Source organism: Giraffa tippelskirchi, chromosome 1, assembly GCF_054371585.1.
Source record: "Giraffa tippelskirchi isolate mGirTip1 chromosome 1, T2T-mGirTip1v1.2.pri, whole genome shotgun sequence".
In the NCBI taxonomy this organism is placed as follows: Eukaryota; Metazoa; Chordata; class Mammalia; order Artiodactyla; family Giraffidae; genus Giraffa; species Giraffa tippelskirchi.
The window spans coordinates 56,511,743-56,539,185 of record NC_137275.1 but is presented as its reverse complement, the minus strand read 5'-3'; the positions used below and the strand labels follow the sequence as shown (position 1 = coordinate 56,539,185).

Here is a 27,443-nt window from a genome sequence, read left to right as displayed (position 1 = left end):
AACCCCCATGAGTGGAATATTATGTTCACTAAAGTTCCATTACTTTCAGTGGATCATTGAGAAGACTTTTACATATCCTTGTACGGGGGAATTCACCAGGTTTTAATAGAAATTTCAGTAACTATTAAATCTAGAAACTATTACCTTTGAAAGTTCTAGAACAGCACTGTATTTCTGCCATGGTGAATATGTTTTATATATGTACTCTTCAATAAGGTAGCTACAGACAGATGTGGCTATTGAACATTTGTAATGTGGCTATCCGGAGAAGATGATGGCACCCCACTCCAGTACTCTTGCCTGGAAAATCCCATGGACGGAGGAGCCTGGTAGGCTGCAGTCCTTGGGGTCGCGAAGAGTCAGACACGACTGAGCGACTTCACTTTCACTTTTCACTTTCATGCACTGGAGAAGGAAATGGCAACCCACTCCAGTGTTCTTGTCTGGAGAATTCCAGGGACAGGGGAGCCTGGTGGGTTGCCATCTATGGGGTCACACAGAGTCGGACACTACTGAAGTGACATAGCAGCAGTAGCAGCAGCAGAATGCCTAAGGAATTGAATTTTTAATCTTAGTTTCAACTTTAATTTTAAAAGCTACATGTTGCTACCATATAGGAGAATACATTTCTAGAATGTCTATTGTGAGGTCATGATAGTGTGCAATGTGATATGGGTAGTTAAATGAAAGGAAAAAATGTCATTGTTAAGAAGTGAAAATAATTTTCTAAGTAGAGAAAGAGCTAAATATTTCCAATGGTTTCTTATAGCAAAATATAACAGAAAGTGAAAATCAGATCAACGATGATGCCCACAAATGCATAAAAAAAAGAAAAGAACCAAGGGTTATGAGATCTAGAAGCAGCCAGAGAGAATGTAGTTCAAGTATAGATGAGAATTCTTTTAGCAATGTACACAATCTCAGTCTAATGCTGCTTTGCTAGGTTATGTTTTGACAAGAAGTATTTACACACAACAGACACATTTAAAAATGAATGATTATTTGAATTTTTAAAAATTAAGTTAGAAATGTGGTATTATTAATAGTAACAAATGCATTTTACTTTTATTTAGGCAATGGGAAGGATTATGGGAAAGACTACAAGCTTATTTTTCATTTACAAAGGAAACCTAGACTGGAACTCCAAATCAAAGAAGTGGATGAATTTGGAAACTATAGCTGCCCTCATTATAAGGGTACCATTGTAGTTTATAAAGTACCTAAAGAAAAGATAGTCCACAACTTGGATGCATCTCTTATATTTAATGAAAACAATTATCAGTTGCCAATTTGCAAATTAGCATTGAGCTTACCAAAGGTGAGTAATATTACCTCCCTAATTACTACATTTTGTTAATTTCCTGTAATTCTCTACAAATTCAATATTGCAGACATATGGATACTTATGGTTAAAAGGAAAACTAGGAATAATGGTGACAAGGAAGGAGTAAGTAGCTCCAATTTAAGAGTAATAGAATCCATATCAGGATATAAAGTTCTTTCATATTATCATTATACTAGGAACAATTCAAGTTGGTTTGATCCTGACAATATGTTGTTAATGACTATTGAAAAATGTCATTCATTTTCTATAACTGCATCTGGTTAACTAGAAAAATCAATTATAAAAACATGGAAAACATTTTGGAACACAACACTTTTAGAAAAATCATGTGGTGAGCAAAAAATTGTTTTGAAATACATTCAGTGAGACGTACCAAATCCTGCACATTTGAGACTTAATTACTCCTTCATTTCTGATTTTACTTGAGTTCTTTTTCTCTTGGTTAGTCTAGTTAAAGTTTCTTCAATTTCATTTATCTTTTCAAAGAATTAACTCTTAGTTTCATTGATTTATTATGCTGTCTTTTCAGATTCTATTTCATTTATTTCCACTCTGAAAAAAGGAAAAGTATTAATCACTCAGTTGTGTCCAACTCTGTGGGATCCCATGGACTGGAGCCTGCCAGGCTCTTCTGTCCATGGAATTCTCCTGGCAAGAGTACTGGAGTGGGTAACCATTCCCTTCTCCAGGGTATTGTACCAACCCAAGAACTGAACCTGGGTCTCCTGCACTGCAGGCAGATTCTTTTACCATTTGAGCCACCAGGGAAGCCCCTATTTCCACTCTAATCGTTATTATTTCATTTCTTCTGTTAACTTCAGGCTTTTTTGTTCTTCTTTTTCTAGTTTTTTTAGGTATATAAAACTAGATTGTTTATTTGTGATTTTTCTTGTTTCTGAAGTAAGCCTATAGCATTATGAACTTTCTTCTTAGAATTGCTTTAGCATAGATTTTGGTGTTTGCATTTCTGTTTTCATTTGCCTGTGTATTTTATGCTTGCATCTTTGAATTTCTAATAGCTCATTGGTTATTCAGTAGCATTTTGTTCAATCTCCACAAATTTGGTGATTTTCTGTTTTTTCTTATGGTTGATTTTTAGTTTCATGACATTGTTGTTTGGAGAAGATGCTTGACAGGATTTCAGTTTCCTTAAATTTATGGAGACTTGTTTTGTAACCTAAGTGTATGGAAATGGCCCATGTACACTTGAGAAAAATGTGTATTCTGCTGCTTTAGATGGAATGTTTCTTTTTTCTTTCTCTATATATGTATATATAATCTATTAGGTTCATTTGGTTTAATTTGTTGTTTAAAATTGATGTTTGCTTATTATTTTTCTGTATGGATGATCTATCCATTGATGTAAGTGTAATATTAAAGCAGGACTTTCCTGGTAGTCCAGTGGCTAAGACTCCAAGCTCCCAAGTATTGCTGTCAATTTCTCCCTTTAGGTCAGCTAATATTTGCTTTCTTTATTCTGGCACTCCTCTACTGGGTGCATATATATTTATAAGTGTAACATCTAAAGAAGAAGTTATAATTGACACCATAAAAATAAAAAAGATCATAAGAAACTAGTATAAACAATTATAGACCAGCAAACTAGGCAACCTATAAGAAGTGGATAAATTCCTAGAAACAAACAATCTTCTAAGACTTAGTCATGGATAAATATACTGAATAGAAGATACTTAATCATGAAGAAAGTCTGAATAGATTGATTTCTTGTAAGGATATTGAAGTGGTGATAAAAAAAATCTCTCAAGAAACAAAAGTCTAGGACCAGAAAGCATTAGGGGTGAATTCTCCCCCAAATTTGAAAGAATATTTAATACTATCCTTCAAACTCTTCCAAAATGTTGAAAAGGAGGGAATGCTCCTAAACTCATTTCATGAAATCAACATTACCCTGATACCAAAACCAAAAGAGGATACCAAAAAAAAGAGAGAAAAGTACAGGCTAGTATCCTTAATAAATGTAGATGTAAAAATCCTCATCAAAATATTAGCACACTGAATCCAACAATAGACTCATACAGCAGGATAAAGTGGGATTTATCCCAGGAATGCAAGAATAGTTCAACATCTGAAAATCAATCAATGTGTTATACCACATTAACAAAATAAATGATAAGAATCATATGATCATCTCAATAGAAGCAGAAAAAGAATTTGCCAGAATTCAACATCCATTTATGAAAAAATATCAACAAAATAGGTATAGAGAAAAGGTACCTCAACATAACAAATGCAATACATGACAAATCTACAGCAAACACACACTAAATAGTGAAAAACTGAAAGCATTTACACTAAGATCAGGAACAAGACATTTTACCAAAGAAAATATGTAGATGGTTGATACGCATATGAAAAGATGTTCAAGATCACTAGTTATTAGGGAAATGAGATTCAGCACTGCAAAGAGAAATACCTTAAATCGCTCATATAGAATGATTATTGTCAAAAAGACAAGAAATAACAAATGTTCAAGAGGATGTGGAAAAAAGGGAACACTTGTACACTTTGGGGTTGGTGGGAATGTAAATTGATGGAAATCTAAATTGGTCCAGCCACTGTGAAAATCAGCATGAAGATATTTCAAAAATTAAGAAACAATTACCATATAATTCAGCTAGTCCACTTCCAGGTATTTATTCAAAGTATACAAAAATATTAATTTGAAAAGATATATGTACCCTATCGTCATTTCGGTATTATTTACAATAGCCAAGATATGGATACAATCTAAGTGTCCATCAATAGATGAATGGAAAAGGAAGATATGGTGTATATATACAATGGAATACTACTCAGTGATTAAAAGAATGAAATATTCCATATGTAATGACATGGCTGGACTTTAGGGTACTTAGTTATATTATTAATAAGTTAGACAAAAGAAAGACAAATACCATATGATTTTACTCGTATGTGGAGTCTAAAAAACAACAACAAAAAATGAGTAAACAAACCAAAACAAAAATAAACTCCTATATACAGATAACAGATTGGTGATTACCAGTCAGAGGGGAGGGGGTTTTGGGGAATGAGCAAATGGTTGAAGAATGTCAATTGTATGGTGATGACTGATAACTAGATTTTTGGTTTTGTGCACTTTGCAGCTTATATAAATATCAAATGGTAATACACACCTGAGTCATAAATAATGTAACATAACAATTTTACTTCAATTTAAAAAAAGAGTCAATTACTTTTGTCTAAAATTCTAATTTGTATTGGGAAAGTAGAGTTGAATTGTTCCCCTCAACTTGTGAAGCAAAAAGTCAATGATGTTATTGCTATACATACTATATATTTAAGTGATCCAGGACTTGTACTTCTTAGCTATATTCTAATGAAAAATGAAAAATGTATCACTCCAGAGGAAGAACAAATTTTTTATCCTTTAAAGAAAGTTGAGGAGTTTTCCTACTTTTATGGTTTTTATATTTTTACTTGTGTTATGAATAGCAGAAACATATATTCTATGGGATAAGATTTTATATTTATTTTAAATAAATTAGTAAATTAAGTAACTAATTTGATAAATATTATTTGAAATTCTGAAATAGAAAATGTGCGAAGCTAGGCATTATGATCTGGAGAAGGAAATGGCGACCCATTCCAGTACTCTTGCCTGGAAAATCCCATGGACGGAGGAGCCTGGTAGGTTGCAGTCCATGGGGTCGCGAAGAATTGGACACGACTGAGCAACTTCACTTTCATTTTTCCCTTTCATGCACTGGAGAAGGAAATGGCAACCCACTCCAGTGTTCTTGCCTGGAGAATCTCAGGGACGGGGGAGCCTGGTGGGCTGCCGTCTATGTGGTCGCACAGAGTCGGACACGACTGAAGCGACTTAGCAGCAGCAGCAGCAGCAGTCATTATGATAAATACTGAGCTATATAGGAAAATACAATCTCTAAAACTGCGTTGTCCTGAATGGTAGCCTCTATCCAGATGTTTCCATTAGTTCAGTTCAGTTCAGTCACTCAGTCATGTCCAACTCTTTGCGACCCCATGAGCTGTAGCATGCCAGGCCTCCTTGTCCAACACCAACTCCCGGAGCCCACCCAAACTCATGTCCATTGAGTCGGTGATGCCATCCAACCATCTCATCCTCTGTCGTCCCCTTCTCCTCCTGCCCTCAATCTTACCCAGCATCAGGGTCTTTTCAAATGAGTCAGCTCTTTGCATCAGGTAGCCAAAGTATTGGAGTTTCAGCTTCAACATCAGACCTTCCAATGAACACCCAGGACTGATCTCCTTTAGGATGGACTGGTTGGATCTCCTTGCAGTCCAAGGGACTCTCAAGAGTCTTCTCCAACACCACAGTTCAAAAGCATCAATTCTTCAGCCCTCAGCTTTCTTTATAGTCCAACTCTCACACCCACATATGACTATTGGAAAAACCATAGCTTTGACTAGACGGACCTTGGTTGGCAAAGTAGTGTCACTGCTTTTTGATATGCTGTCTAGGTTGGTCATAGCTTTTCATCTAAGGAGCAAGCATCTTTTAATTTCATGGCTGCAGTCACCATCTGCAGTGATTTTGGAGCCCCCCCAAAGTAAAGTCTCTCACTGTTTCCATCATTTCCTCATCTATTTGCCATGAAGTGATGGGACCAGATGCCATGATCTTAGTTTTCTGAATGTTGAGTTTTAAGCCAGCTTTTTTACTCTCCTCTTTCACTTTCATCAAGAGACTCTTTAGTTCTTCTTAACTTTCTACCATAAGGGTGGTGTCATCTGCATATCTGAGGTTACTGATATTTATCCCAAAAAACTTGATTCCAGTTTCTGCTTCATCCAGCCTGGCACTTCACATGATGTACTCTGCATATAAGTTAAATAAGCAGGGTGACAATATACAGCCTTGATATACTCCTTTCCCGATTTGGAACCAGTCTGTTGTTCCATCTAAGGTTTTAACTGTTGCTTCTTGACCTGCATACAGATTTCTCAGGAGGCAGGTAAGGTAGTTTGGTATAGCTGATTCTTATTATTTAGGTCTTAGCTCAGATATCCCCTCCTTGTCTATATTCCTCCATCTCCTTATCTCAAGGTGCTCTTTGATTATTGAACCTTTTAAAACTTACTTCATAACACTTATCATTAATTGAAAGTATTAGATTTATTTATTTATTATTAGATTTATTTATTTATTTCTACTTACAATTGCTTCTTGAGAGAGCAAGGTCCATGTTCTGGCTCTAGCCAGAACTAGTGATTAGAAAAATGCCTGTCATACTGTAGGCACTCTAAATATTGTGACTGGTTGAATGAGGGGAAGTCTACAGAGTTTCTTAGCTTCTATAAAAGTTTAGGAATTACTGACTTAATGTAATACTTGAGTACTCCCATATCAGTGATTTATAGGCTGTGTTCAAACACTTGGCGGATAGGCCAAGGAGTTGATTTGGATCAATATTGAGGATTTGAGAGCAAAGAAAGGATACATCAGGGGTGCACTTTAGATAGTTTGATTTAGCACTTTACTTCCTAAGATCATTATATTGTTCTAATGCTATGGAGTAACAAAGAGGGAGACAAGTAAGGGAGGCTGTTGTGATTCTCTGACAGGATGTGGCCAGAGTTTCACTGAGATGATGACAGAAAATGGAAAGAAAGGCTCTTATGTGAGAGAGGACAACTTGAGGTCCAAAATGTGACCCCAATTCAGCTTTCAGTTTGCAATGATTTCTCTGTAGCCCAACTTCATGAATTAATTAGTCAAATTAGCCAAGCTAGAACATTAAGAGGTTTATATAGGATTTTTCTCAATGAAAGTCTGTTTAGAGATTGTCCAGATCTTTTGCATGAGCTCTTCCTTTGCTTTGATTCTAGAACAACTTCTCCAACTGTTTGGCTGAGCAATTCCTACTGGCCATCCCTTATAACTCTGCTGAAGTGTGACTTCTCCCTGGAAGCCTTCCCTTACCTCCTTCTCCACCAAGTTAGGTGCTCCTGGGGTGTGTTTCCACACATTCTATGCTTTCTCTATCACTGGAGTTATTAGATTTTATTATAATTACTTGCTTTCCAATAGACAAGTGTTTCTCAATCTTTTTTTGTTTTTGCCTTCAAAAGGGATCTTTAGACTGTATATCTGTTTATGTATTGTATGTGTGTGTGTGTATATATATACATATATATATATTATACATTAAAAGTTTAAGGTTTTTTGTTTTACCCAACAACAAATTTTCTCTCCTTAAGAGTGATGTTGGTTGGGAATAAGTATAATCACCCATGTAGATGCATCCACTATTCTGCTCAAATTTGGATTGTCAGTGCCATGTTTATAGTACACATTTGATAATTATTTACCTGGAGAAGGAAATGGCAACCCACTCCAGCATTCTTGCCTGGGAAATCCCATGGACAGAGAAGATTGGCAGGCTATAGTTCATGGGGTCGCAAAAGTGTTGGACACAACTTAGTAACTAAATAATTAGATAAATGAGATAATTTTTCAAATCCTAAAATTGTCCAACTGTGAAATTAATCATCTTGAGACTATATTGTCATGTTAAAAAATACATTTTAAATGTCTTCTGCCTGTCATACATAAACATATAGCAAGTATGCCATCTGTCTTATTTATTCCTCCTAGATAGGTCTGTATAGGGATTTCCAGGGAGAAGGCAATGGCACCCCACTCCAGTACTCTTGCCTGGAAAATCCCATGGACGGAGGAGCCTGGTAGGCTGCAGTCCATGGGGTCGCAAAGAGTCGGACACGACTGAGCGACTTCACTTTCATTTTTCCCTTTCATGCACTGGAGAAGGAAATGGCAACCCACTCCAGTATTCTTGCCTGGAGAATCCCAGGGACAGCGGAGCCTGATGGGCTGCCGTCTATGGGGTCGCAGAGAGTCGGACACGACTGAAGTGACTTAGCAGCAGCAGCAGCAGGGATTTCCAGATTCACTCTTTTGACCGTTTCTCACAGTGTAGCCTGGCAGGCCACAGTCCATAGGATTGTAAAGAGTCAGATACAACTGAGCACGCACGCAAACTAACTCCTTACAAGTAAGTTTCTTGGCATTGAGAAAGAATATGTGGCTGGAAAATTTTTTCCCTTACTTAAAACTAACATATCTAAATGGGAATTGAAACCATGACCTCTATTTCTGTGAGAACAGACTTCTTCCATAAAGTTCAGAATTTTAAAAAATTCCATCTCAGCTAGGCAATACTAGGATGTGCTATTTTTCAGAAAATGGACGTAGCTGCATTATATGGAGCTTGGCATTAATGCATACTACAATACACATACATTTATAGATGTGGCATAAATTAGGTGAAAACATCTGTCAAAATTCAAAGTGTTTTCCACAGAGAAGGCAAGCAGTGAATATTCACATCTATGTATATAAACACACACACATTGGCATACAAATAATTATAAGGTGTGACCTTAATGTACTACCTCTATTTTCCAACAATGTGAATATATCACCCATTGCTGGTGAAAATAACAGAACTGCACAGACAGCCACCTACATGACGTGATTTCAGAAGCACATATGCACACTACTTCCTGTGTGTGCGTATGAGTATCTCAGTTTATCTTATTCTTCAGCCTCCATATTCCATTCATTCATATTTTAATTCATCAAACACACATCTTTTGTCTCCTTGGGCCATGCATACTGTGGTGTTCCAATATATATATGGTCTCATTCTTCCCTTACATCTCTACAGACTACTCTCAAATCACAGTGTAGAGTGAGCCTTTAAACCATCAGTCAGATCACCTCCTGCCTCTGCTCCAAGCACTGCAGTGACTTTCGGTTTCACTCAGAGTAAAAGATTCTATGTGAACTTGCCCCCTTGACACTAAGACTTTTGTTTCCTCTTTACTTACTTAACTATTGTCACAACGGCTCTCTGACTATTTTTGGAACTTGCTGCTAATGCATAGGCTTTAGGTCTTTGTATTAGTGGTTCCCCCTGCGTGGAATACTCTTCCAACCATTAGATACCTATATGGCTAACACCTTCGTCTCCTCCTTCATTTTGATCATATTTAAGCTTCTCTCTTAGGCCCACCTTGATTCTATTTCTTATTGCAGTCAGCTCCTATCCATACAACTTGACACTCCTGATCCTTCTGAAATTGCCCTGGTATTTTTATTTCCTCTAAAGCACTGCTACCTTCAAACATCTATTTCCTCATGTATTAGGTTTATCATAGGAGCACCTCCACTCCACAGCCAGGACATAAGGTCCTTGAGGGTAGATGTCTTTATCTGTTTTGTTCACTGATGAATCACAAGGAACTATTATAGGATAGTATCTGGCCTATGTTAAGTCCTCAAGAAATGTTTGTTGAATGGGTGAATTCATAAATAGAGCTTGCATTTAAAATACCAGAAGTGTAAAGAAGAAAGTAAGAAGCAACAAGAAGAAAACTAAATTAGCAACAGAGGGTTGACAGAACTGGCAGTGGCTGCTTATGGATGAGATGGCCAGTAAGGGCTTCACTGTGGAGGTGTCTTTTGGGCTGAAGAGTCACAGTGACAAGAAGTCTGTGTGCTGTGTAGTCAGGAGGGCACCCAGGATGACAAAGAGCAGGTATCAAAATGGCGGTGGGCATGAGTTTCTCATCAAGGAGTGGAAGGAAGACTACTACAGTGAATGCACACATGAGGGACAGAGAAAGGGCCTGAGGTTTGAAAGTTAAAGAGGGTTCTAATGATAGTTGGCATTTCAGTATGATCTTCTGAAAATGGTCACATAATTTATAAACATGTGAAAATGCATGGCTGAAAAAGGTGATTTATTTTCAAGTTTTTCTTAAGATGTGCTTCAAACTTCCTCCTTTTACAAAATACTCAGGCTAATTCAGTTCACATCATGTCTATTCGTGCTTTGGTGGAAACCAGGCAAGTTTCAAAGACATGTCAAAGGTTTTTACGTGGCAGGAAGTAGTGTGCGTATGTGCTTCTGAAATCACGTCATGTAGGTGGCTGTCTGTGCAGTTCCGTTATTTTCACCAGCTTGAGTTGTGGCTGCCTTTGAGTGGTGACTCTCCCTGTCTGCTCAGAGGCTTTGCTTTGAAGGAGAGAAGGGCTCCAGGTGGCTGCTTCTGCAGGACTGTATTCAAGGTCCCAGTCATACCTAACCTCCACATTTACGTAAGCCAGCCGTTGACCCAAGTTTTGCTTAGCCTGAACTTCCTCTTTTTTTATTTTTTTAAAATGAACTCCTGACATGTGATTTCTAGTAAATAATGGTACTGCATCAACCCTTACTTTCTCACCACATAAAATAACTTGCTGTGTCAAAGGGAGGAAGCATGCAGAGGCTGGTGCAACATTCAGTTCTTCAGAATCACCACTTTCTTACCACTTAGGACTTTCATTACCATCTCCATGCCCTGCAAGGGCTGACTTTTTTTGCTGTATGATTTTTTTTCCCCCTAACCATATGACTACTAAAAAATGATCTTGATTAAATAAGTGAGATGTTTCCACTATTGAAAACTTTTATATTCACAGGTACTACAATTCTCTCCAGGCTTTTTAGTTGTAACAATTTATAAAATTTTATTACGTTTCAACAATGAAATGGAACTTTTAATGCTATTGGTAAGAAAGCAGATTAGAAAAAAAAATTAAAAACAAAACAAACAAACAAGAAATATCCTGTGAGAGAAATCATAGTTGTGTGTGTTGGCGGGAATGGTAAATTTAAAATAGTAATTTAAAATTTTTGATAACTTAGTCTCATGTTTTCCGTACTAATTACAATACTGTATTGCTTCATATTCCACCCCCTACCAATTATAGAAGAAAGGCACCAGAATCTTGGTAAGTAGACACATCATGTCAATGTCTTTATCCTCTGAAAGTTTTAAAAGCCTTCTCCCTCTTCCCAGTGTTTCAGTGCTGGTGTCCTAGGTGCTGCCTAGCCATGCCCTCCAAGCCTGTAGCCTAACCTTCCTCTAAGCCATCAGAATGACCTTCAAAGACAATTTTGCCCAGGTCACTGAAAAATGGACTTTATGTTGTACATGACACATGAAAGGGAGAGAATGAGCAAAACTGGTTTAGTCAGCAACAGGATCCTATATGTTTCGGAAAGTGCTTTGCCCACCAGTTTAATCAGAAGAGAATAATTCCTTCTCTTTTCCTTCTCCTTCCTCTTCTCTTCCCCTCCCTTTCCTTGTCCCTCTCCTCTCGTCACCTCATCTCTCCCGTCTCTTCCCCTCTCTCTTCCCCTTTCTCTGTCTCTGTCTCCCCTCCTCCTCCTTCCTCCTTAACCCTCTGTCCTTAAAAGGGAAGGTTTTCTCTGCTCAGTGGGCAGTACAACTAAACCAAGAATTGAGCAGCGTTAAGCCATATGGTTTTCAATAATTCTTTCATAAAGGAAGCACATACATTCCTGCCTGTCTGGAAAAATGTAACAAAAATAGGTTAATTGCTATATTTGTATTTATTCTGTTAAAATTGTAACATTTAATAAGTAAAAAATGATGTTCATTAATTCAAACAATTTTCTAGGTCCTGAATTCTTTACTGTGGCTCAGCAGTAAAGATTCCATCTGAAATGCAGGAGTCACAGGAGGTATGGGTTCAATCCATAGGTCAGGAAGATCCTCTGGAGGAGGGCACAGCAACCCATTCCAGTGTTCTCGCCTGGAGAATCCCATTCAGAGGAGCCTGGAGGGCTACAGTTCATAGAGTGGCAAAGAGTCAGACATGACTGAAGCAACTTAGCACACATGCAGGCACACGCATACACACATGCACACATACAAAATGAAGGGCTTAAAAAATGAATGCAAGTCAATCCTAACTTTCAAGGAAATTATGGTCCAGTGAAGGAAGTAAAGCATAAACACTTTAAAAGTTATAAGACAATGCAAAATATAAATAATAATTGAATACAATAATACAGTAATATCCCAAGACAGGACGTGATGATAAATGGCAAATAAGTGACTAAGATAGTAAGTGCTAGGACACTTCAGAGAATTTCCAGTAGACTGAGGTGACTTGGGGACACTTCACAGAGCAAGACAGATGTAGAGAATGTTTAGGTTCTGGAGAGGAAGAGAGAAAGAGGCAGCGGGTTCCACATGAGAGGGATGGCATGAGCTGAAACTTACAAGTTCAAAGCACAAGGTGTGTTTCAAGAAAGGACAATGAATAGAACAGCGTCGCTTGAGTGAAAGATTTGGGAAAATCATATTGGAAATAAGTTGGGGAAAGATCATAGAGGGATTTGAATGCCTTATTTAGTTCATCCAAATGTCTCTGTGAAATTGTTATGAGGGAACCTTTTGTCAAAATTTGTCAAAAGAATGTGACTGATTTCATCATAGAGATATCATGTAGAAAGGAGAGATTCAAATCATACTTCCACAGGATATGAGTAAACAGCAAAATCTCTCAGCCACTGGATTCTTGGAATGAGTCTGGCCATACTGAGGATAGAGAAGTAGGTATCTAACTAATTATCATTGAGCTTATCTTTTGTCCTGTAAGTAGTGGCTAGTGATTGAAAAATTTTAACCAAGAAGGTGAAGTGATCAAATTTTGTTAGCTTATTACTGTGACAGCCTATAGGTATATATTAGAAAGAGACAGTACATATACACAATGGACTATTACTCAGCCATTAAAAAGAATACATTTGAATCAGTTCTAATGAGGTGGATGAAACTGGAGCCTATTATACAGAGTGAAGTAAGTCAGAAAGAAAAACACCAGTACAGTACACTAACGCATATATATGGAATTTAGAAAGATGGTAACAATAACCCTATATGCGAGAGTACTAAAGAGAAACAGACGTATAGAACAGTCTTTTGGACTCTGTGAAAGAAGGCGAGGATGGGATGATCTGAGTATAGCATTGAAACATATATATTATCATATGTGAAACAGATTGCCAGTCCAGCTTTGATGCATGAGACAGGGTGCTCAGGGCTGGTGCACTGAGATGACCCAGAGGGATGGGATGGGGAGGGAGGTAGGAGAGGGGTTTAGGATGTGGAACACATGTACACCCATGGCTGATTCATGTCAATGTATTGCAAAAACCACTACAATATTGTAAAGTAATTAGCCTCCAATTAAAATAAATAAATTTTAAAAAATAAATAAAAATAAATTTTTTTTTTTAAAAAAGAGAAAGAGATGGGTTTCAGCAACAGTAAAATAGAAATCTAATGAGGCAGTCCTTGGACTAGATGGTGATAGCCTGATGCTCAGACCATGGCAGCAAGGATGGCAAGTGGAGAGCAGGGTTGGAGCAACTGGACTTGGTGATGGAGTGAATATGTGTGGGGATGGGAGGCAGAGGACACTGGGAGATGGACAAAGTTGTGGCGTGGGCTCTTCTAGGGTGGCTTTCAGGACACTGAGATTGAGCTGCTGTCCTTTGACACAACTTCATGTTTCACTGATTTTAGTTTGGGAGTGTGTTCAAACTTCCGTTTCATCTCCATTCCCTCTAACGTCCCATCCAGGAGACCACTGCAACTTTCTCCTTGAAGCCCTATCACCAGTCCCCTTTTCTAGCAATACTTCTAGGCTATATGAGTGATAGGTAGTTTTTCTCAAAAATAAATATGATTTTATTTTTTCTCTTAAAACATCTCATTTGGTACTTTATATCTATTGATCAAAGTCCAAGCCACTTACCCATATATAAGACCCTTCACAAATACCCACAACTTACCCTTGCAACTCTTCATATTACATTTACCCAGAAAACATCTTTGCTCCACTTCCGCTTTGCTCCACTTTTTCACACATTATTGTCTTAATTGCCTCATGGCTCTTCCCAAAGCTGTCCGTGTGAGCACTGACTCCACACTTAGCTCTATAATCATCTCTTTAGAAGAAGCTCTTAAATTTCCTAGGCAGAATAAGGTACTACACAGTAGCTAGAACCAAAGCACTTTGAATATGTATTAACATATGGTCTGTTATAAATTTAATTTATATAATAATAAAAGTAATGATAATATAGCTAATATTTGTTACTCTTGGATAGTAACTTGATAAAGCACTTACACATATTAAACCATTTACTGAAACAGTGGTTGAAGAACCCGAGGTATAGAGAGGTTCGTGAACCCAAGTTTGTCTGATTCCAGAGATGGCATTCACAATCCCTCTACCGAGGGACTCCTTTTGTGTTAGGGCTCCTCAGAGCTGGGAGAATAGCTCATTCAATCCTTTAATCCCATCTCTAATACACATTCAATAATGTTTTGTTGAACTATCAAAGGATAAATGAATGCATGCTGGGGAAATTGATAAAACAATTAAAGGTGGAGTCTTAATAGCTGACCAAAGTTTTACCTGCTTCCTTTCCCAGCTAATAGTTACAATTTAGCAGAAGTCTTTCATGCCTACAAAGGAATGACTAATGTGGGGATTTCACACACTGACCACAGATAGGAAGAAGATGTTTGTAGCTATCCAAGCCTTTCCCAGCACATTCACATCATCACCCTTTCTGTTGGAAAGGCTATTCCCATCTAGAAGCAGGAAAAAATAAGTCAGGAAATAAAAAAAAAAAAATCTGTTAGAATATTCTAGAGAGAATTTTGTTCAGAGTGGAACAGGAACTTTTAGATATTTGTGTCTGACAAACACTTGGGGTTATAATTTAAAAGTGAAACAATGAAGAGACAAGGTGATAGCTTATACAAGTTCTAATAGTGCTGTGTATCTTTGATATGGACCTAACAGAAGCAGAAGATATTAAGAAGAGGTGGCAAGAATACACAGAAGAACTGTACAAAAAAGATCTTCACGACCCAGATAATCGCGATGGTGTGATCACTCACCTAGAGCCAGACATCCTGGAATGTGAAGTCAAGTGAGCCTTAGAAAGCATCACTACGAACAAAGATAGTGGAGGTGATGGAATTCCAGTTGAGCTATTTCAAATCCTCAAAGGTGATGCTGTGAAAGTGCTGCACTTGATATGCCAGCAAATTTGGAAAACTCAGCAATGGCCACAGGACTGGAAGAGGTCAGTCTTTGTTCCAATCCCAAAGAAAGGCAATGGCAAAGAATGCTCAAACTACCGCACAATTGCACTCATCTCACATGCTAGTAAAGTAATGCACAAAATTCTCCAAGCCAGGCTTCAGCAATACGTGAACCATGAACTTCCAGATGTTCAAGCCAGCTTTAGAAAAGGCAGAGGAACCAGAGATCAAATTGCCAACATCCGCTGGATCATCGAAAAAGCAAGAGAGTTCCAGAAAAACATCTACTTCTGCTTTATTGACTATGCCAAAGTGTTTGACTGTGTGGATCACAGTAAACTGTGGAAAATTCTGAAAGAGATGGGAATACCAGACCATCTGACCTGTCTCTTGAGAAACCTGTATGCAGGTCAGGAAGCAACAGTTAGAACTGGACATGGAACAACAGACTGGTTCCAAATAGGAAAAGTAGTACGTCAAGGCTGTATATTGTCACCCTGCTTATTTAACTTATATGCAGAGTACATCATGAGAAACGCTGGGCTGGAAGAAACACAAGCTGGAATCAAATTGCCGGGAGAAATATCAATAACCTCAGATATGCGGATGACACCACCCTTATGGCAGAAAGTGAAGAAGAACTAAAGAGCCTCTTGATGAAAGTGAAAGAGGGGAGTGAAAAAGTTGGCTTAAAGATCAACGTTCAGAAAACTAAGATCATGGCATCTGGTCCCATCACTTCATGGGAAATAGATGGGGAAACAGTGCAAACAGTGTCAGACTTTATTTTTTTGGGCTCCAAAATCACTGCTGATGGTGACTGCAGCCATGAAATTAAAAGACGCTTACTCCTTGGAAGGAAGCTTATGGCCAACCTAGATAGCATATTTAAAAGCAGAGACATTACTTTGCCAACAAAAGTCCGTCTAGTCAAGGCTATGGTTTTTCTAGTGGTCGTGTATGGATGTGAGAGTTGGACGGTGAAGAAAGCCAAGCGCCAAAGAATTGATGCTTTTGGACTGTGGTGTTGGAGAAGACTCGAGAGTCCCTTGAACTGCAAGGAGATCCAATCAATCCATCCTAAAAGAGATCAATCCTGGGTGTTCATTGGAAGGTCTGATGTTGAAGCTGAAACTCCAATACTTTGGCCACCTCATGCCGAGGGTTGACTCATTGGAAAAGACCCTAATGCTGGGAAGGATTGGGGGCAGGAGGAGAAGGGGACGACAGAGAATGAGATGGTTGGATGGCATAACTGACTCGATGGACATGGGTTTGGGTAGACTCCGGGAGTTGGTGATGGACAGAGAGGCCTGGCGTGCTGCAATTCATGGGGTCACAAAGAGTCGGACATGTCTGAGCGACTGAACTGAACTGATCTTTGATTTGTTGAGTTGTTTTTAAAAACAACATGGTCTCCCACATAGCTGTATCTATGCATCAAAGGCATCTGCTTTGGCCAGAACTTCCTGGACTAGTGAGCAAAGTTTTAAGCATATTCACAATAGTTAACACTGACGGAGTACTTGGTAAGTTCCAGGTATGTTTGAAGTGTTCTATGTGCATTGAGTCATTTAATCTTCACTGCAACCCCACATGTTACATCTACTGCCTCACCCTTCGGTAGATAAAAATATGAATCTGGAGATACTAATTTATATATTAGGTTTATCTATTAAAGACTGCTCTTGATGACTTTCCTTTACTGATTCCACATGTCTTCCATTTTGTTGTTCAGTTGCTAAGCCATGTCCAACTCTTCGCAACCCCATGGACTGCAGCATACCAGGCTTCTCTGATCTCCACACTCTCCTGAAGTTTGTTCAAAGTCATGTCCTTTGAGTGCATGATGCTATCTATATTTCCTGAGTTACACAGGACCTTGCTTTATTTTATGCCTGCTGCTGCTGCTGCTAAGTCGCTTCAGTCATGTCCGACTCTGTGCGACCCCATAGACGGAAGCCCACCAGGCTCCGCCGTCCCTGGGATTCTCCAGGCAAGCCCACTGGAGTGGGTTGCCATTTCCTTCTTCAATGCATGAAAGTGAAAAGTGAAAGTGAAGTCACTCAGTCATGTCCGACTCTTCGCGACCCCACGGACTGCAGCCTACCAGGCTCTTCTGTCCATGGGATTTTCCAGGCAAGAGTACTGGAGTAGGGTGCCATTTATGCCTGCAGTCATCCCTAAGACTCCTTCCTTCTACCTGTGCCAGCTCTTTTGATCATTTAGGGTTTTTTGAATTGGTCTATCTAGTTTCCTCAGTCCTCAGGTTCTCTTCTTTTGTGATTGACTCCTTCAAAGGTTGAGAGGTAATCAACTCCTTCCTCTTGAGAAAGTCATAATCAAATTGAAGCCTTAAATAGAGTCATTTTCTAAGAAGTAATTAAAAAAATAATGAAGAAACAAAAGTTTGGCTGCAGTACAGTTTTAAAACTAAGAAAGATCTGAGTGAAAGAAAATGGACATTTCTAGGATTGGTAACAGCCTGATTTCATTTCCTAAGATCTTAATTTCTAGATTATCTCCAAGTGAGACCACTCTGGGTCAGTTCTTTTAGCTCTAAACTCAGTTTTTACTTTTTTTCCACAGCAATCTTACTTCTCTGTGGGCTTATTAGGATCTTCAGATCTTTCTATGTAGAAGCACTTCCTTTCATTGTGTGGACCAAGCCTTGAGGAAGTTCTACACTGTGCAGTTAAAATAATAACTATGATGAAAACAATAACAGGATATTTATTGACTGATGCTTATGTCTTTTATATATATATATATATATGTATATATATTTAAAGGTGTGTGTGTGTGTGGAAATTTTCAGAAACACACAAAAATAGAGGAACTACAATGAAACTACACGTACTCATCACTTTTTTTGCCATTCTTGTTTCATCTAATAGGGAATTTTTATTTGTTTATTTGAGTATTTTAAAGCAAATCACAGTTATTCTATCACTTTACTTGTAAGTAATTCTGTATGTTTCTCTAAGGGTAAGGATTTTTTAACAAACAATGGCAAAACTCAATAGAATTAGTAGTCATTACTAACAGCATCTACTACCCAACCCATGTTCTATATTTACCTGCTGACTCACTTTCCTTCTTTTACTATTAATTTGTTCAAAAAACAAGTTCTGAAAAATATCCATACATTGCACTTGGCTTGTGAGTCTCCTCCTCCATTTGTTGAATTCTCAGTGTAGGTCACATCCTTTACAGACATTAATCTAGCCTCAGAGCATACTTCAGAGGTAGGAACCATCGTCTCTGTTTCACCAATTTGAGATTTTAGCAAGAGTTTAGACGACTTGCCTCGACTTGCATAATCTCACAGGGCAGAGGCTGCGTGAAGGCCCAGTATTCAAAGTCCTTCCTCTCTCATGCTCTTCCACTTCCCTCATTCCTTAAACAAGCTGGGTCTTCTGTTTCCTTTTGTCTGCCACTTTTGTCACTACACCATATTTCCTCTCACATCTTTTGCCCCTTTCAATGTATTTGGCAACTCTAGATCTTTCAGGAAGCCAGGGTGCTTGAATCTTTTGTTGAAACTAATAGAGCAACCTTAGTCTCATAAAGTGGTTTCCTTTGTTATCTGGAATTTTAAGCTCTTGAGGCAGAAGCAGATTTCTCTATCATCTTGGTTTTACATACACAGTGACTTCTGAACAGCCCACTAGGTTCCTCTGTTCTATCCACATAGATAGCTCATAGCTCCTCATTTTCATAGCAGAGACACTGCCATCCTTTTAGCATGATGAAAGCTCCGGCTTTCTCTGGCTCAGGTTATGAGTTCACATGCTTAACTTTTTGTTGCTGACCTATCACTCAGATACCCTCAAAATGTTCTTTATGGCTTTAAATGAACAAAAATACTTTCCATGCATGTCGACAGTAAAATATGGTAAAAGCTAAGATTACTGGCAAATAAAAGTCAATGCTCAGTTACATTTTCCCCAAATTTTAGAATTCTAAGTACTTTATTTTTTAGAACAATAACATACTGGCTTTGAATAAAATGGATTCACATAGTGAGGCAGTTATTTTATTTTTAATCCTTTTGAATCCCTGATCCTCTCAGTAGATTTTAGATTGGTGCTTACATGTTTTTAGCTCTCTCAAATACCTGCAGAGTTAACAAGCACAGAACAACTCTCAGGGTCAGAGATCTTGGCTGGCAAGATAATAATATTATTTTAATTGTATTTGTTGTTAAGATTTCCATGTGTTTATAGAAGTTAAATGGTATTTCCACTTATGCCTGAAGTATGATTTTTTTAAATGTATTTGTGTAGGTAAAAAAGTAATTAAAAAATATTAAGTAATAGCTATTATCTTGAGTACTTATTACATGCGATGATCTGCTCAAAGTTATATGATGTAGCAAAAGGTTTCTTTTAAGGGCACTGTGAAGCAGATACTATATATCATCATGTCAATTTCATGAATGAGGCAAATGGGACACAAACCTGTAAGATCACAAGGTTGATAGACAGTATCATTAGGAACTGACCTCTTTCCCTCTATCTAATACTGCTTTCAAGTCCAGAGCAGTGATGATACTTGTGACTGGTGAGCTTAATGCAAGAGGTATTAGAATGACCAAGGGAAAGCCTTGTCTCACATCCTTCCCTTTACATACACAGGTTATAAATAAAGGATCCATAGTCTTACACATGTTAGCTTTAGTATTACATCTGCTACTTAGTATGTATGTTTTTGGTCAAATTATTTAATCTCTTAAGCTTCAGTTTTCTAGGGAATCCTCCTATACTGTTGGTGGGAATGTAAGCTGGTGGGAATATAACTTGGTGCAGCCACTGTGGAAAACAGTATAGAGGTTTCTCAGAAAACTAAAAACAGAATTACCTCATGATTCAGCAGTCCCACTCTTGGGCATATAGTTGGATAAAACTATAATTCAAAAAAGATAAATGCACCTTTATGTTCATAGCAGCACTATTTACTATGCCAAAGACATGAAAACAACCTAAATGTCAATGGACAAATGAATAGATAAAGATGTGGTACATGTATACAACAGAATACTACTCAGCCATAAATATAATGAGATAATGTTCTTTGTAGCACCATGGATCCAATGGGAGATTATCATAGTGAAATAAGTCAGAAAGAGAAAGACAAATATTATATGTTATCGCTTATATGTGGAATCTAAAATATGACACAAATGAACCTATCTTCAAAGCAGAAACAGACTCATGGTTATAGAGAAAAGATAAGTGGTTGCCAGGGGAAGAGGGGTTTGGAGGTGGGTTGGAGTGGGAGGTGGGTGTTAGCAGATGTAAGCTATTATATAGAGAATGGATAAACAACAATGTCCTACCATATAGCACAGGGAACTATATTCAGTATTCTAGGATAAATCATAGTAGAAAAGAATAGAAAAAATGTATACCATGAAGAAGGGAATGGGTACCCACTCCAGTATTTTTGCCTGGAGAATCCCACAGAGAGAGGAGCCTAGTGGGCTATGGTCCATGGGGTCACAAAGAGTCATACACAACGAAGTGACTAACACACACACATATATGTATAACTGAATCACTTTGCTGTACAGCAAAAACTAACATTGTAAATCAACTATACTTGAATTAAAAAAATAAACTTCAGTCTTCTCATTTGTAAAGTAAGTATAACAACTACCTCACAAGGTTATAGATATACTAGACTCCACCAAGGTTATGTAATATATCTTCAGTTATTAAAGTTATTACCGGCACATGATAAGTAATTAAAATTGTAGCTAATATCATTATCTGGAAGAAATAGCATTAATGTTTAATTCAGGGCTTTAATTGGAATTCTTTAAGACAGGGCTTTAGACAGAACTGGATTTCAAGATTAGTTCCATGTTACCTTGGAGAAGTTACATCTGTGAAAGGGGAATGACAAATTTTCAAACGTGGTTTGGAATGAAATAATATAGTTACACATTTAGCCCAGTTGTTGCCACCAATCCTGACTGGTATTCTCTGAGCTTCCTGAATCTGAGGTTCAGTGTTTGATACTAATCTGGGAAACTCTCACCCATTATTATTTCAACTACTTCTGTTTCTTTCTCTTTTTCTGGAATTCCTATTGCACACAGGTTTTCATAGTTGTTTTACAGTTCTTAGATGTTCTGTTTTTATCTTTTTTTCTCTTGATTTTCAGTTTGGGGTTTTCTATTTAGATACCCTCAAGCTCAAATTCTTTCCACGGCCATGTCCATGTACTAATAATCCTTCTAAAGACATTCTTCATTACTCTTACAATGTTTTATCTCTAGCATATCCCTTTGGTTCTTTCTGAGACTTTCCATCTCTCTGCTTACATTGCATATCTGTTCTTATATGCGGTTCACTTTTACACTAGAGCCTTTAGCATATTAATCATAGTTTTAAAAAATTCCTATCTGATAATTCTCATAGTACTGCTATATCTGAGTCTAGTTCTGATGTTGACTTGGTCTCTTCAAACTGCTTTTTGCCATTTAGCCTGTCTTGTAATTGCTTCTCTTGATAGCTGAACATGATGTACTAGGTAAAGGGAACTGCTATAAATAGACCTTTAGTGATGTGGTAAGTGTGAGGGAAGGCAAGTGTTCTATAGGTCTATGACTTGGTCTCTGTCTTCAGTGAGCCTGCGTCTCCTTCCTGTCCACCTTTGCTGGGACAGGATGGCTAGAGGGAGCTGAAGGTGGCTATTTCCCTTCCCCTAGGTCAGTTACGCCCTGATAAAACACCAGCAAATTAAGCTTTGGTTAAGTAGTTTCTTCTAAGGGCAGGCCTTCTACAGAAGAACAGAGTGTTCTGTGATATTTCAAAAGGCTTCCTTTCCCCTCTCCCTGCAGGAAGCACAATGGGATTTTTCTCAGATATTCACTATAAGAACCTGATTGAGTTCTTAGAGGTAAAATTCACAAAAGTGTGGAAAATCTCCCCATGACTGGGTCCTCCTGGAGTCTCCTCCTGGAGCTCTTGGACTTGTCCGCACTGAGCCTCCAGCAATTTGTCGCTTATAGCTCAGGTTTCCTTACCCTGGCCCTACTTCCTGTGGTTGTTTGTGCTGTGGGTTTCTGCTCTGGTTAGTTGTGATTCTCAGTAGCTCCTTGTCAGTCTCTTCAAATTTGACAAAGAGGTTTGCCCTTGTGACCTTATTGCTCTGACAAATTTAAAGACAGTTGTTGATTTTTCAGCTTGTTCTGCTTTTCACTCTTTAGGACAGAATGGCAACTTCCAGCCTCTCACATGCCTGACTGGAAACTGAAAGTCTAGCCTAGTTCTTCATGCCAGTAGGTCCTCACTCAATGCTACTACAAGGTCTTATTTGGTTTGTATTATGTTGGACCCATAACTGAAGCACATGTTATGCTAATATTAATATTTTATATCAGATTACTTCTTTGATCAATATTCTATCTAATGTATTTATAATATAAAATCGCTAAGAGTTTTATAGGAGTCATACATTATGAAGTCTGAGACTCTACAGTTTATTACTATGATGTGATAAATGAACTCAAGTTAAGCAAATGGCAGCTATTACTTAGTTGAAGAGGCCTCTATATGAAATAAATAGAGTAAAGTAAGCAGTTAAAACTTGCATTTAGCTATGGTATCTTAAAGGCTTCTGGCAAAATCCATGCTAAAGATACACACAAATATACTAATTACATATACTCCCTTGATTTATTATTCATACCACTTCCACTTTTATATCTTATAACTACAAAATAAATGACCTATTTATCAGAAAAATCTACAATAAGTGTTTGGGGATGGGAGAAGTATGAGGGTTAAGGCTGGATGGAGGAGTTGCTGCCACAAGATATTATCATAATTACCTGTGAAAATCTCTCCATGAATAAGGGCCTTAAGGTAAACGAAAAAAATGCTAATATCAGCATCACATTTTTTTGTTGGATGTGTTATGCTGCCATTTAGCTATAATTCTGTGTGTCATCCATGTTAGATGGTACTTTGAGTATCGGAAAGTTTTTAGCATGTTACTTTATAAAAAACTGGTTCTTCAGTAGAGACTCCAAGAACTAGTGTGTGTGTGTCAGTTGCTCAGTCATGTCCAACTCTTTGCAAACCCCATGGACTGTAGCCAACCAGACTCCTCTGTCCATGGAATTTTCCAGGTAAGAATACTGTAGTGGGTTGCCATTTCCTTCTCCATGGGGCTTCCTGACCTAGGGAACAAGCCCAGCTCTCCTGCATTGTAGGCAGATTCTTTACTGTCTTAGCCACCAGGGAAGCCCCCAAGAAACAGTAGGCATGTATAAATTAAAGATGGCAACCCACTCCAGTACTCTTGCCTGGAAAATCCCATGGACAGAGGATCCTGGTAGGCTGTAGTCCATGGGGTCGCAAAGAGTCAGAAACGACTGAGCAGCTTCACTTTTACTTTTCACTTTCATGCATTGGAGAAGGAAATGGCAACCCACTCCAGTATTCTTGCCTGGAGAATCCCAGGAACAGGGGAGCCTGGTGAGCTGCCGTCTATGGGGTCACACAGAGTCGGACACTACTGAAGCGACTTAGCAGCAGCAGCAGCAGAAATTAAAGAAGAAAAGTCTATCACTTGTTATTTCTATATCCACCAAATAGCCATAGTAAGATCTTCATGACCCAGATAATCATGATGGTGTGATCACTCAACTAGAGCCAGACATCCTGGAATGTGAACTCAAGTGGGCCTTAGGAAACATAACTACAAACAAAGCTAGTGAAGGTGATGGAATTCCAGTTGAGCTATTTTTGAAATCTTAAAAGATGATGCTGTGAAAGTGCTGCACTCAATATACCAGCAAATTTGGAAAACTCAGCAGTGGCCACAGGACTGGAAAAGGTCAGTTTTCATTCCAATCCCAAAGAAAGGCAATGCCAAAGAATGTTCAAACTACTGCACAACTGTACTCATCTCATACGCTAGCAAAGTAATGCCCCAAATTCTCCAAGCCAGCATTCAACAGTACGTGAACTATAAAATTCCAGATATTCAAGCTGTATTTAGACAAGGCAGAGGAACCAGAGATCAAATTGCCACCATCTGTTGGATCATCAATAAAGCAAGAGGATTCCAGCAAAACATCTACTACTGCTTTACTGACTATGCCAAAGCCTTTGACTATGTAGATAACAACCAACTGTATAATTCTTCAACAGATGGGAATACCAAACCACCTTACCTGCCTCCTGAGAAATCTGTATGCAGGTCAAGAAGCAACAGTTTGAAACAGATGTGAACAACAGATTGGTTTGAAACTGGGAAAGGAGTACGTCAAGGCTGTATATTGTCACCCTGCTTATTTAACTTATATGCAGAGTACATCATGCAAAGTGCCAGACTGGATAAAGCAGAAGATGGAATCAAGATTGCCAGAAGAAATATCAATAACCTCAGATAAGCATATGACAACCACCCTTATGGCAGAAAGCAAAGAAGAACTAAAGAGCCTCTTGATGAAAGTGAAAGAGGAATGTGAAAAAGCTAGCTTAAAACTCAACATTCAAAAAACTAAGATCATGGCATCCAGTCCCATCACTTCATGCAAATTAGATGGGGAAACAGTGAGAGACTTTATTTTTGGGGGCTCCAAAATTACTGCAGATTGTGACTGCAGTCATGAAATTAAAAGATGCTTGCTATGACCAACCTCGACAGCATATTGAAAAGCAGAGACATTACTTTGCTGACAAAGGTCCATCTAGTCAAAGCTATGGTTTTTCCAGTAGTCATGTATGGATGTGAAAGTTGGACTATAAAGAAAGTTGAGCACCGAAGAATTGATGCTTTTGAACTGTGGTGTTGGAGAAGACTCTTGAGAGTCCCTTGGACTTCAAGGAGACCAAACCAGTCAATCCTAAAGGAAATCATTCCTGAATATTCATTGGAAGGTCCGATGCTGAAGCTGAAACTCATGAGACAACCCAGAAGAACACACTTTGTAAATAACTCTGAAGCAGGCTCAATTTTGAGAGTTTCAGACAAGCCTGATAAATAAGTGCTGAGATTCATCCAACTCATAAGATTATTTCCATAGAAGCTGAAATGATTCCTGGAGTAAGAAATTAAACTGTATTCACTGCTGAGTCTGAAATAACTGAATATGAGATATGACTTGACAGATTTCTATTTGCAGGGGACTCAGTGTGTTTGCCCCCCACGCACACATATTTATATATATTAGAATATAAATAATTTTTTATTAAAGACATCTAAATATATACCAAATATTCTATGTTAAATGTGTCACTTATTAAAATATATTTAAAGCATAGAGGCCATCAGATGTTGAGAACAGAGTACTATAATTATTAATGAAATCTGATTCTCAGTTCAGCCCCTTGTCCTAAGGGGAATGACTTTAATTTAAAAACAGAAGACATATTTAATTGAGCTCTGTGACACAACAGGGCAAAGTTCATGTAATGATTTAATGATTTTTTTTACTGTAATGTCATGCAACCCACGGGGTAGGGAGACACTTACTTCATTCTATCACATTTTACCACACAATTTACACACCAGGAGAGCTCAGAGTGGTCACTGATGGAGAACTGCTTTGCTCAGGAGAAAAGTAGGAGAGATGATGGGCTTCATATGGAGCAGGTTAGAATGGTATCACTGCTGAAGGATCCAGCAGAATGGTAGTGGGGCTGCAACAGAACAAACCCATGGTAACCACTGATATGGAATACCTGTGCTTATGTGAAACCTTAGGAGCAAAAGTGTGGTATGGGTAGAACACTCATGGTAATACATGGTAGTGCACATGATTGACTCCATGATATACACAGGAAGGGAAACTGTTGTGCCCACAAAAAGAGCTTTGATGGTTGTGTTACCTGGCGACCATTGTGCTGAACCTGGTGGAACATGTGGATACCAAGAGAGTAAAGCCCATAAGACTGCCAGAAATACCTGGATAGGACTTTGCCAGAGCTGGAGTTTCTACGTGAGGAGGTATGCACCAGAGTTAGGTCATCTGTGCAACTCTTATGAATCAACTTTTGAGTGAGAAATTAATTTTATTACTGTACCTCTATAGCATCAATTGTGCAAGAAACAATCAGAATCTCACTTTGGTCCTGACATGATATTGGAAATATCCATCATTTCTTGGATAAAAATACGTCTTTCATTCTTCCATGCATTTGCTAGGATACATTTGGGATGCTAGTTGATAACTGATGTAAGTCCAACTCAATGGTTCTTTTCTAACTGGAGCCACCATACTTCGGTATAAGAACCATCTATGTTACAAATGTGGCCTTATCTGAGGCCAGTTCAAAGTATGAGCTTAATTTTTGCCTTTTTCTCAAGATTTATTTTCATGAATGCTATGGTTTGAGAACACAGACTTATTTCCTCAGTGAGTAGAAGATAAAGCCCTTTGCTGAGAGTGTTGTGCAAGGGTGAGGTAGAAGTCTTGCTGCTGCTGCTGCTAAGTCGCGTCAGTCGCGTCCGACTCTGTGCGACCCCATAGACGGCAGCCCACCAGGCTCCTCCATCCCTGGGATTCTCCAGGCAAGAACACTGGAGTGGGTTGCCATTTCCTCCTCCAGTGTATGGAAGTGAAAAGTGAAAGTGAAGTCGCTCAGTCATGTCTGACTCTTCACGACCCCATTGGCTGCAGCCTACCAGGCTCCTCCATCCATGGGGTTTCCCAGGCAAGACTACTGGAGTGGGGTGCCATTGCCTGCTCCAGAAGTCTTGCAAAGAGTGGTAAATGTGTGCAATAGTTTCTGTAAGCAATGGTGGAAGAGGTCTTCAGGGACATATAAAAATATTGCTGAGCAGTCCCAGTCCCCAGCTGAAACAACAGACTTTAAATTTGTGGTGATAATAATCTTCATAATTGTCCACAGAGAATCCCCAGAGCTATCAAGAAATGAGGCTTGAGGGTATGGTGTAGTAACCCTGTGGTAAATGGAAGCACTGATATAAAAGAAACACAGAAAATGATACAATAGGATCTACTAATGTAGAACTGTAAAGAAATTTAACAATGGCTAAAGAAGACAGCTTAAATGATACAAGTAAACTTTTAAGACTTCACAAAGTGGATGGTCTCCTTTCAAAGAACTACAAAGTGGGGCAAAAGGTAAGAAACATTTATAAG

At 38.3% G+C, this 27,443-nt stretch overlaps 2 protein-coding genes across 6 annotated transcripts in view; one reads left to right on the top strand and one right to left on the bottom strand.

Annotated features, from left to right (window-relative positions):
* The window catches only part of ARAP2 (ArfGAP with RhoGAP domain, ankyrin repeat and PH domain 2), a 795,317-nt gene that overhangs the window by 263,177 nt on the left and 504,697 nt on the right, over positions 1-27,443 (bottom strand). The gene's annotated exons all lie outside the window — the stretch shown is intronic.
* Positions 1-27,443, top strand: part of DTHD1 (death domain containing 1) — an 81,459-nt gene that overhangs the window by 40,038 nt on the left and 13,978 nt on the right. For 2 of the 4 annotated variants that reach the window (XM_081528529.1, XM_081528456.1), the window contains 2 exons: positions 1,074-1,318; positions 17,903-18,035. In XM_081528529.1, coding sequence (XP_081384655.1) covers positions 1,074-1,318; positions 17,903-17,953 — 296 coding nt within the window. In that variant the 3' untranslated portion in view covers positions 17,954-18,035. Of the gene's footprint in view, positions 1-1,073; positions 1,319-17,902; positions 18,036-27,443 lie in introns of those variants that run through there. The other 2 variants (XM_081528387.1, XM_081528297.1) reach the window with 1 other exon arrangement.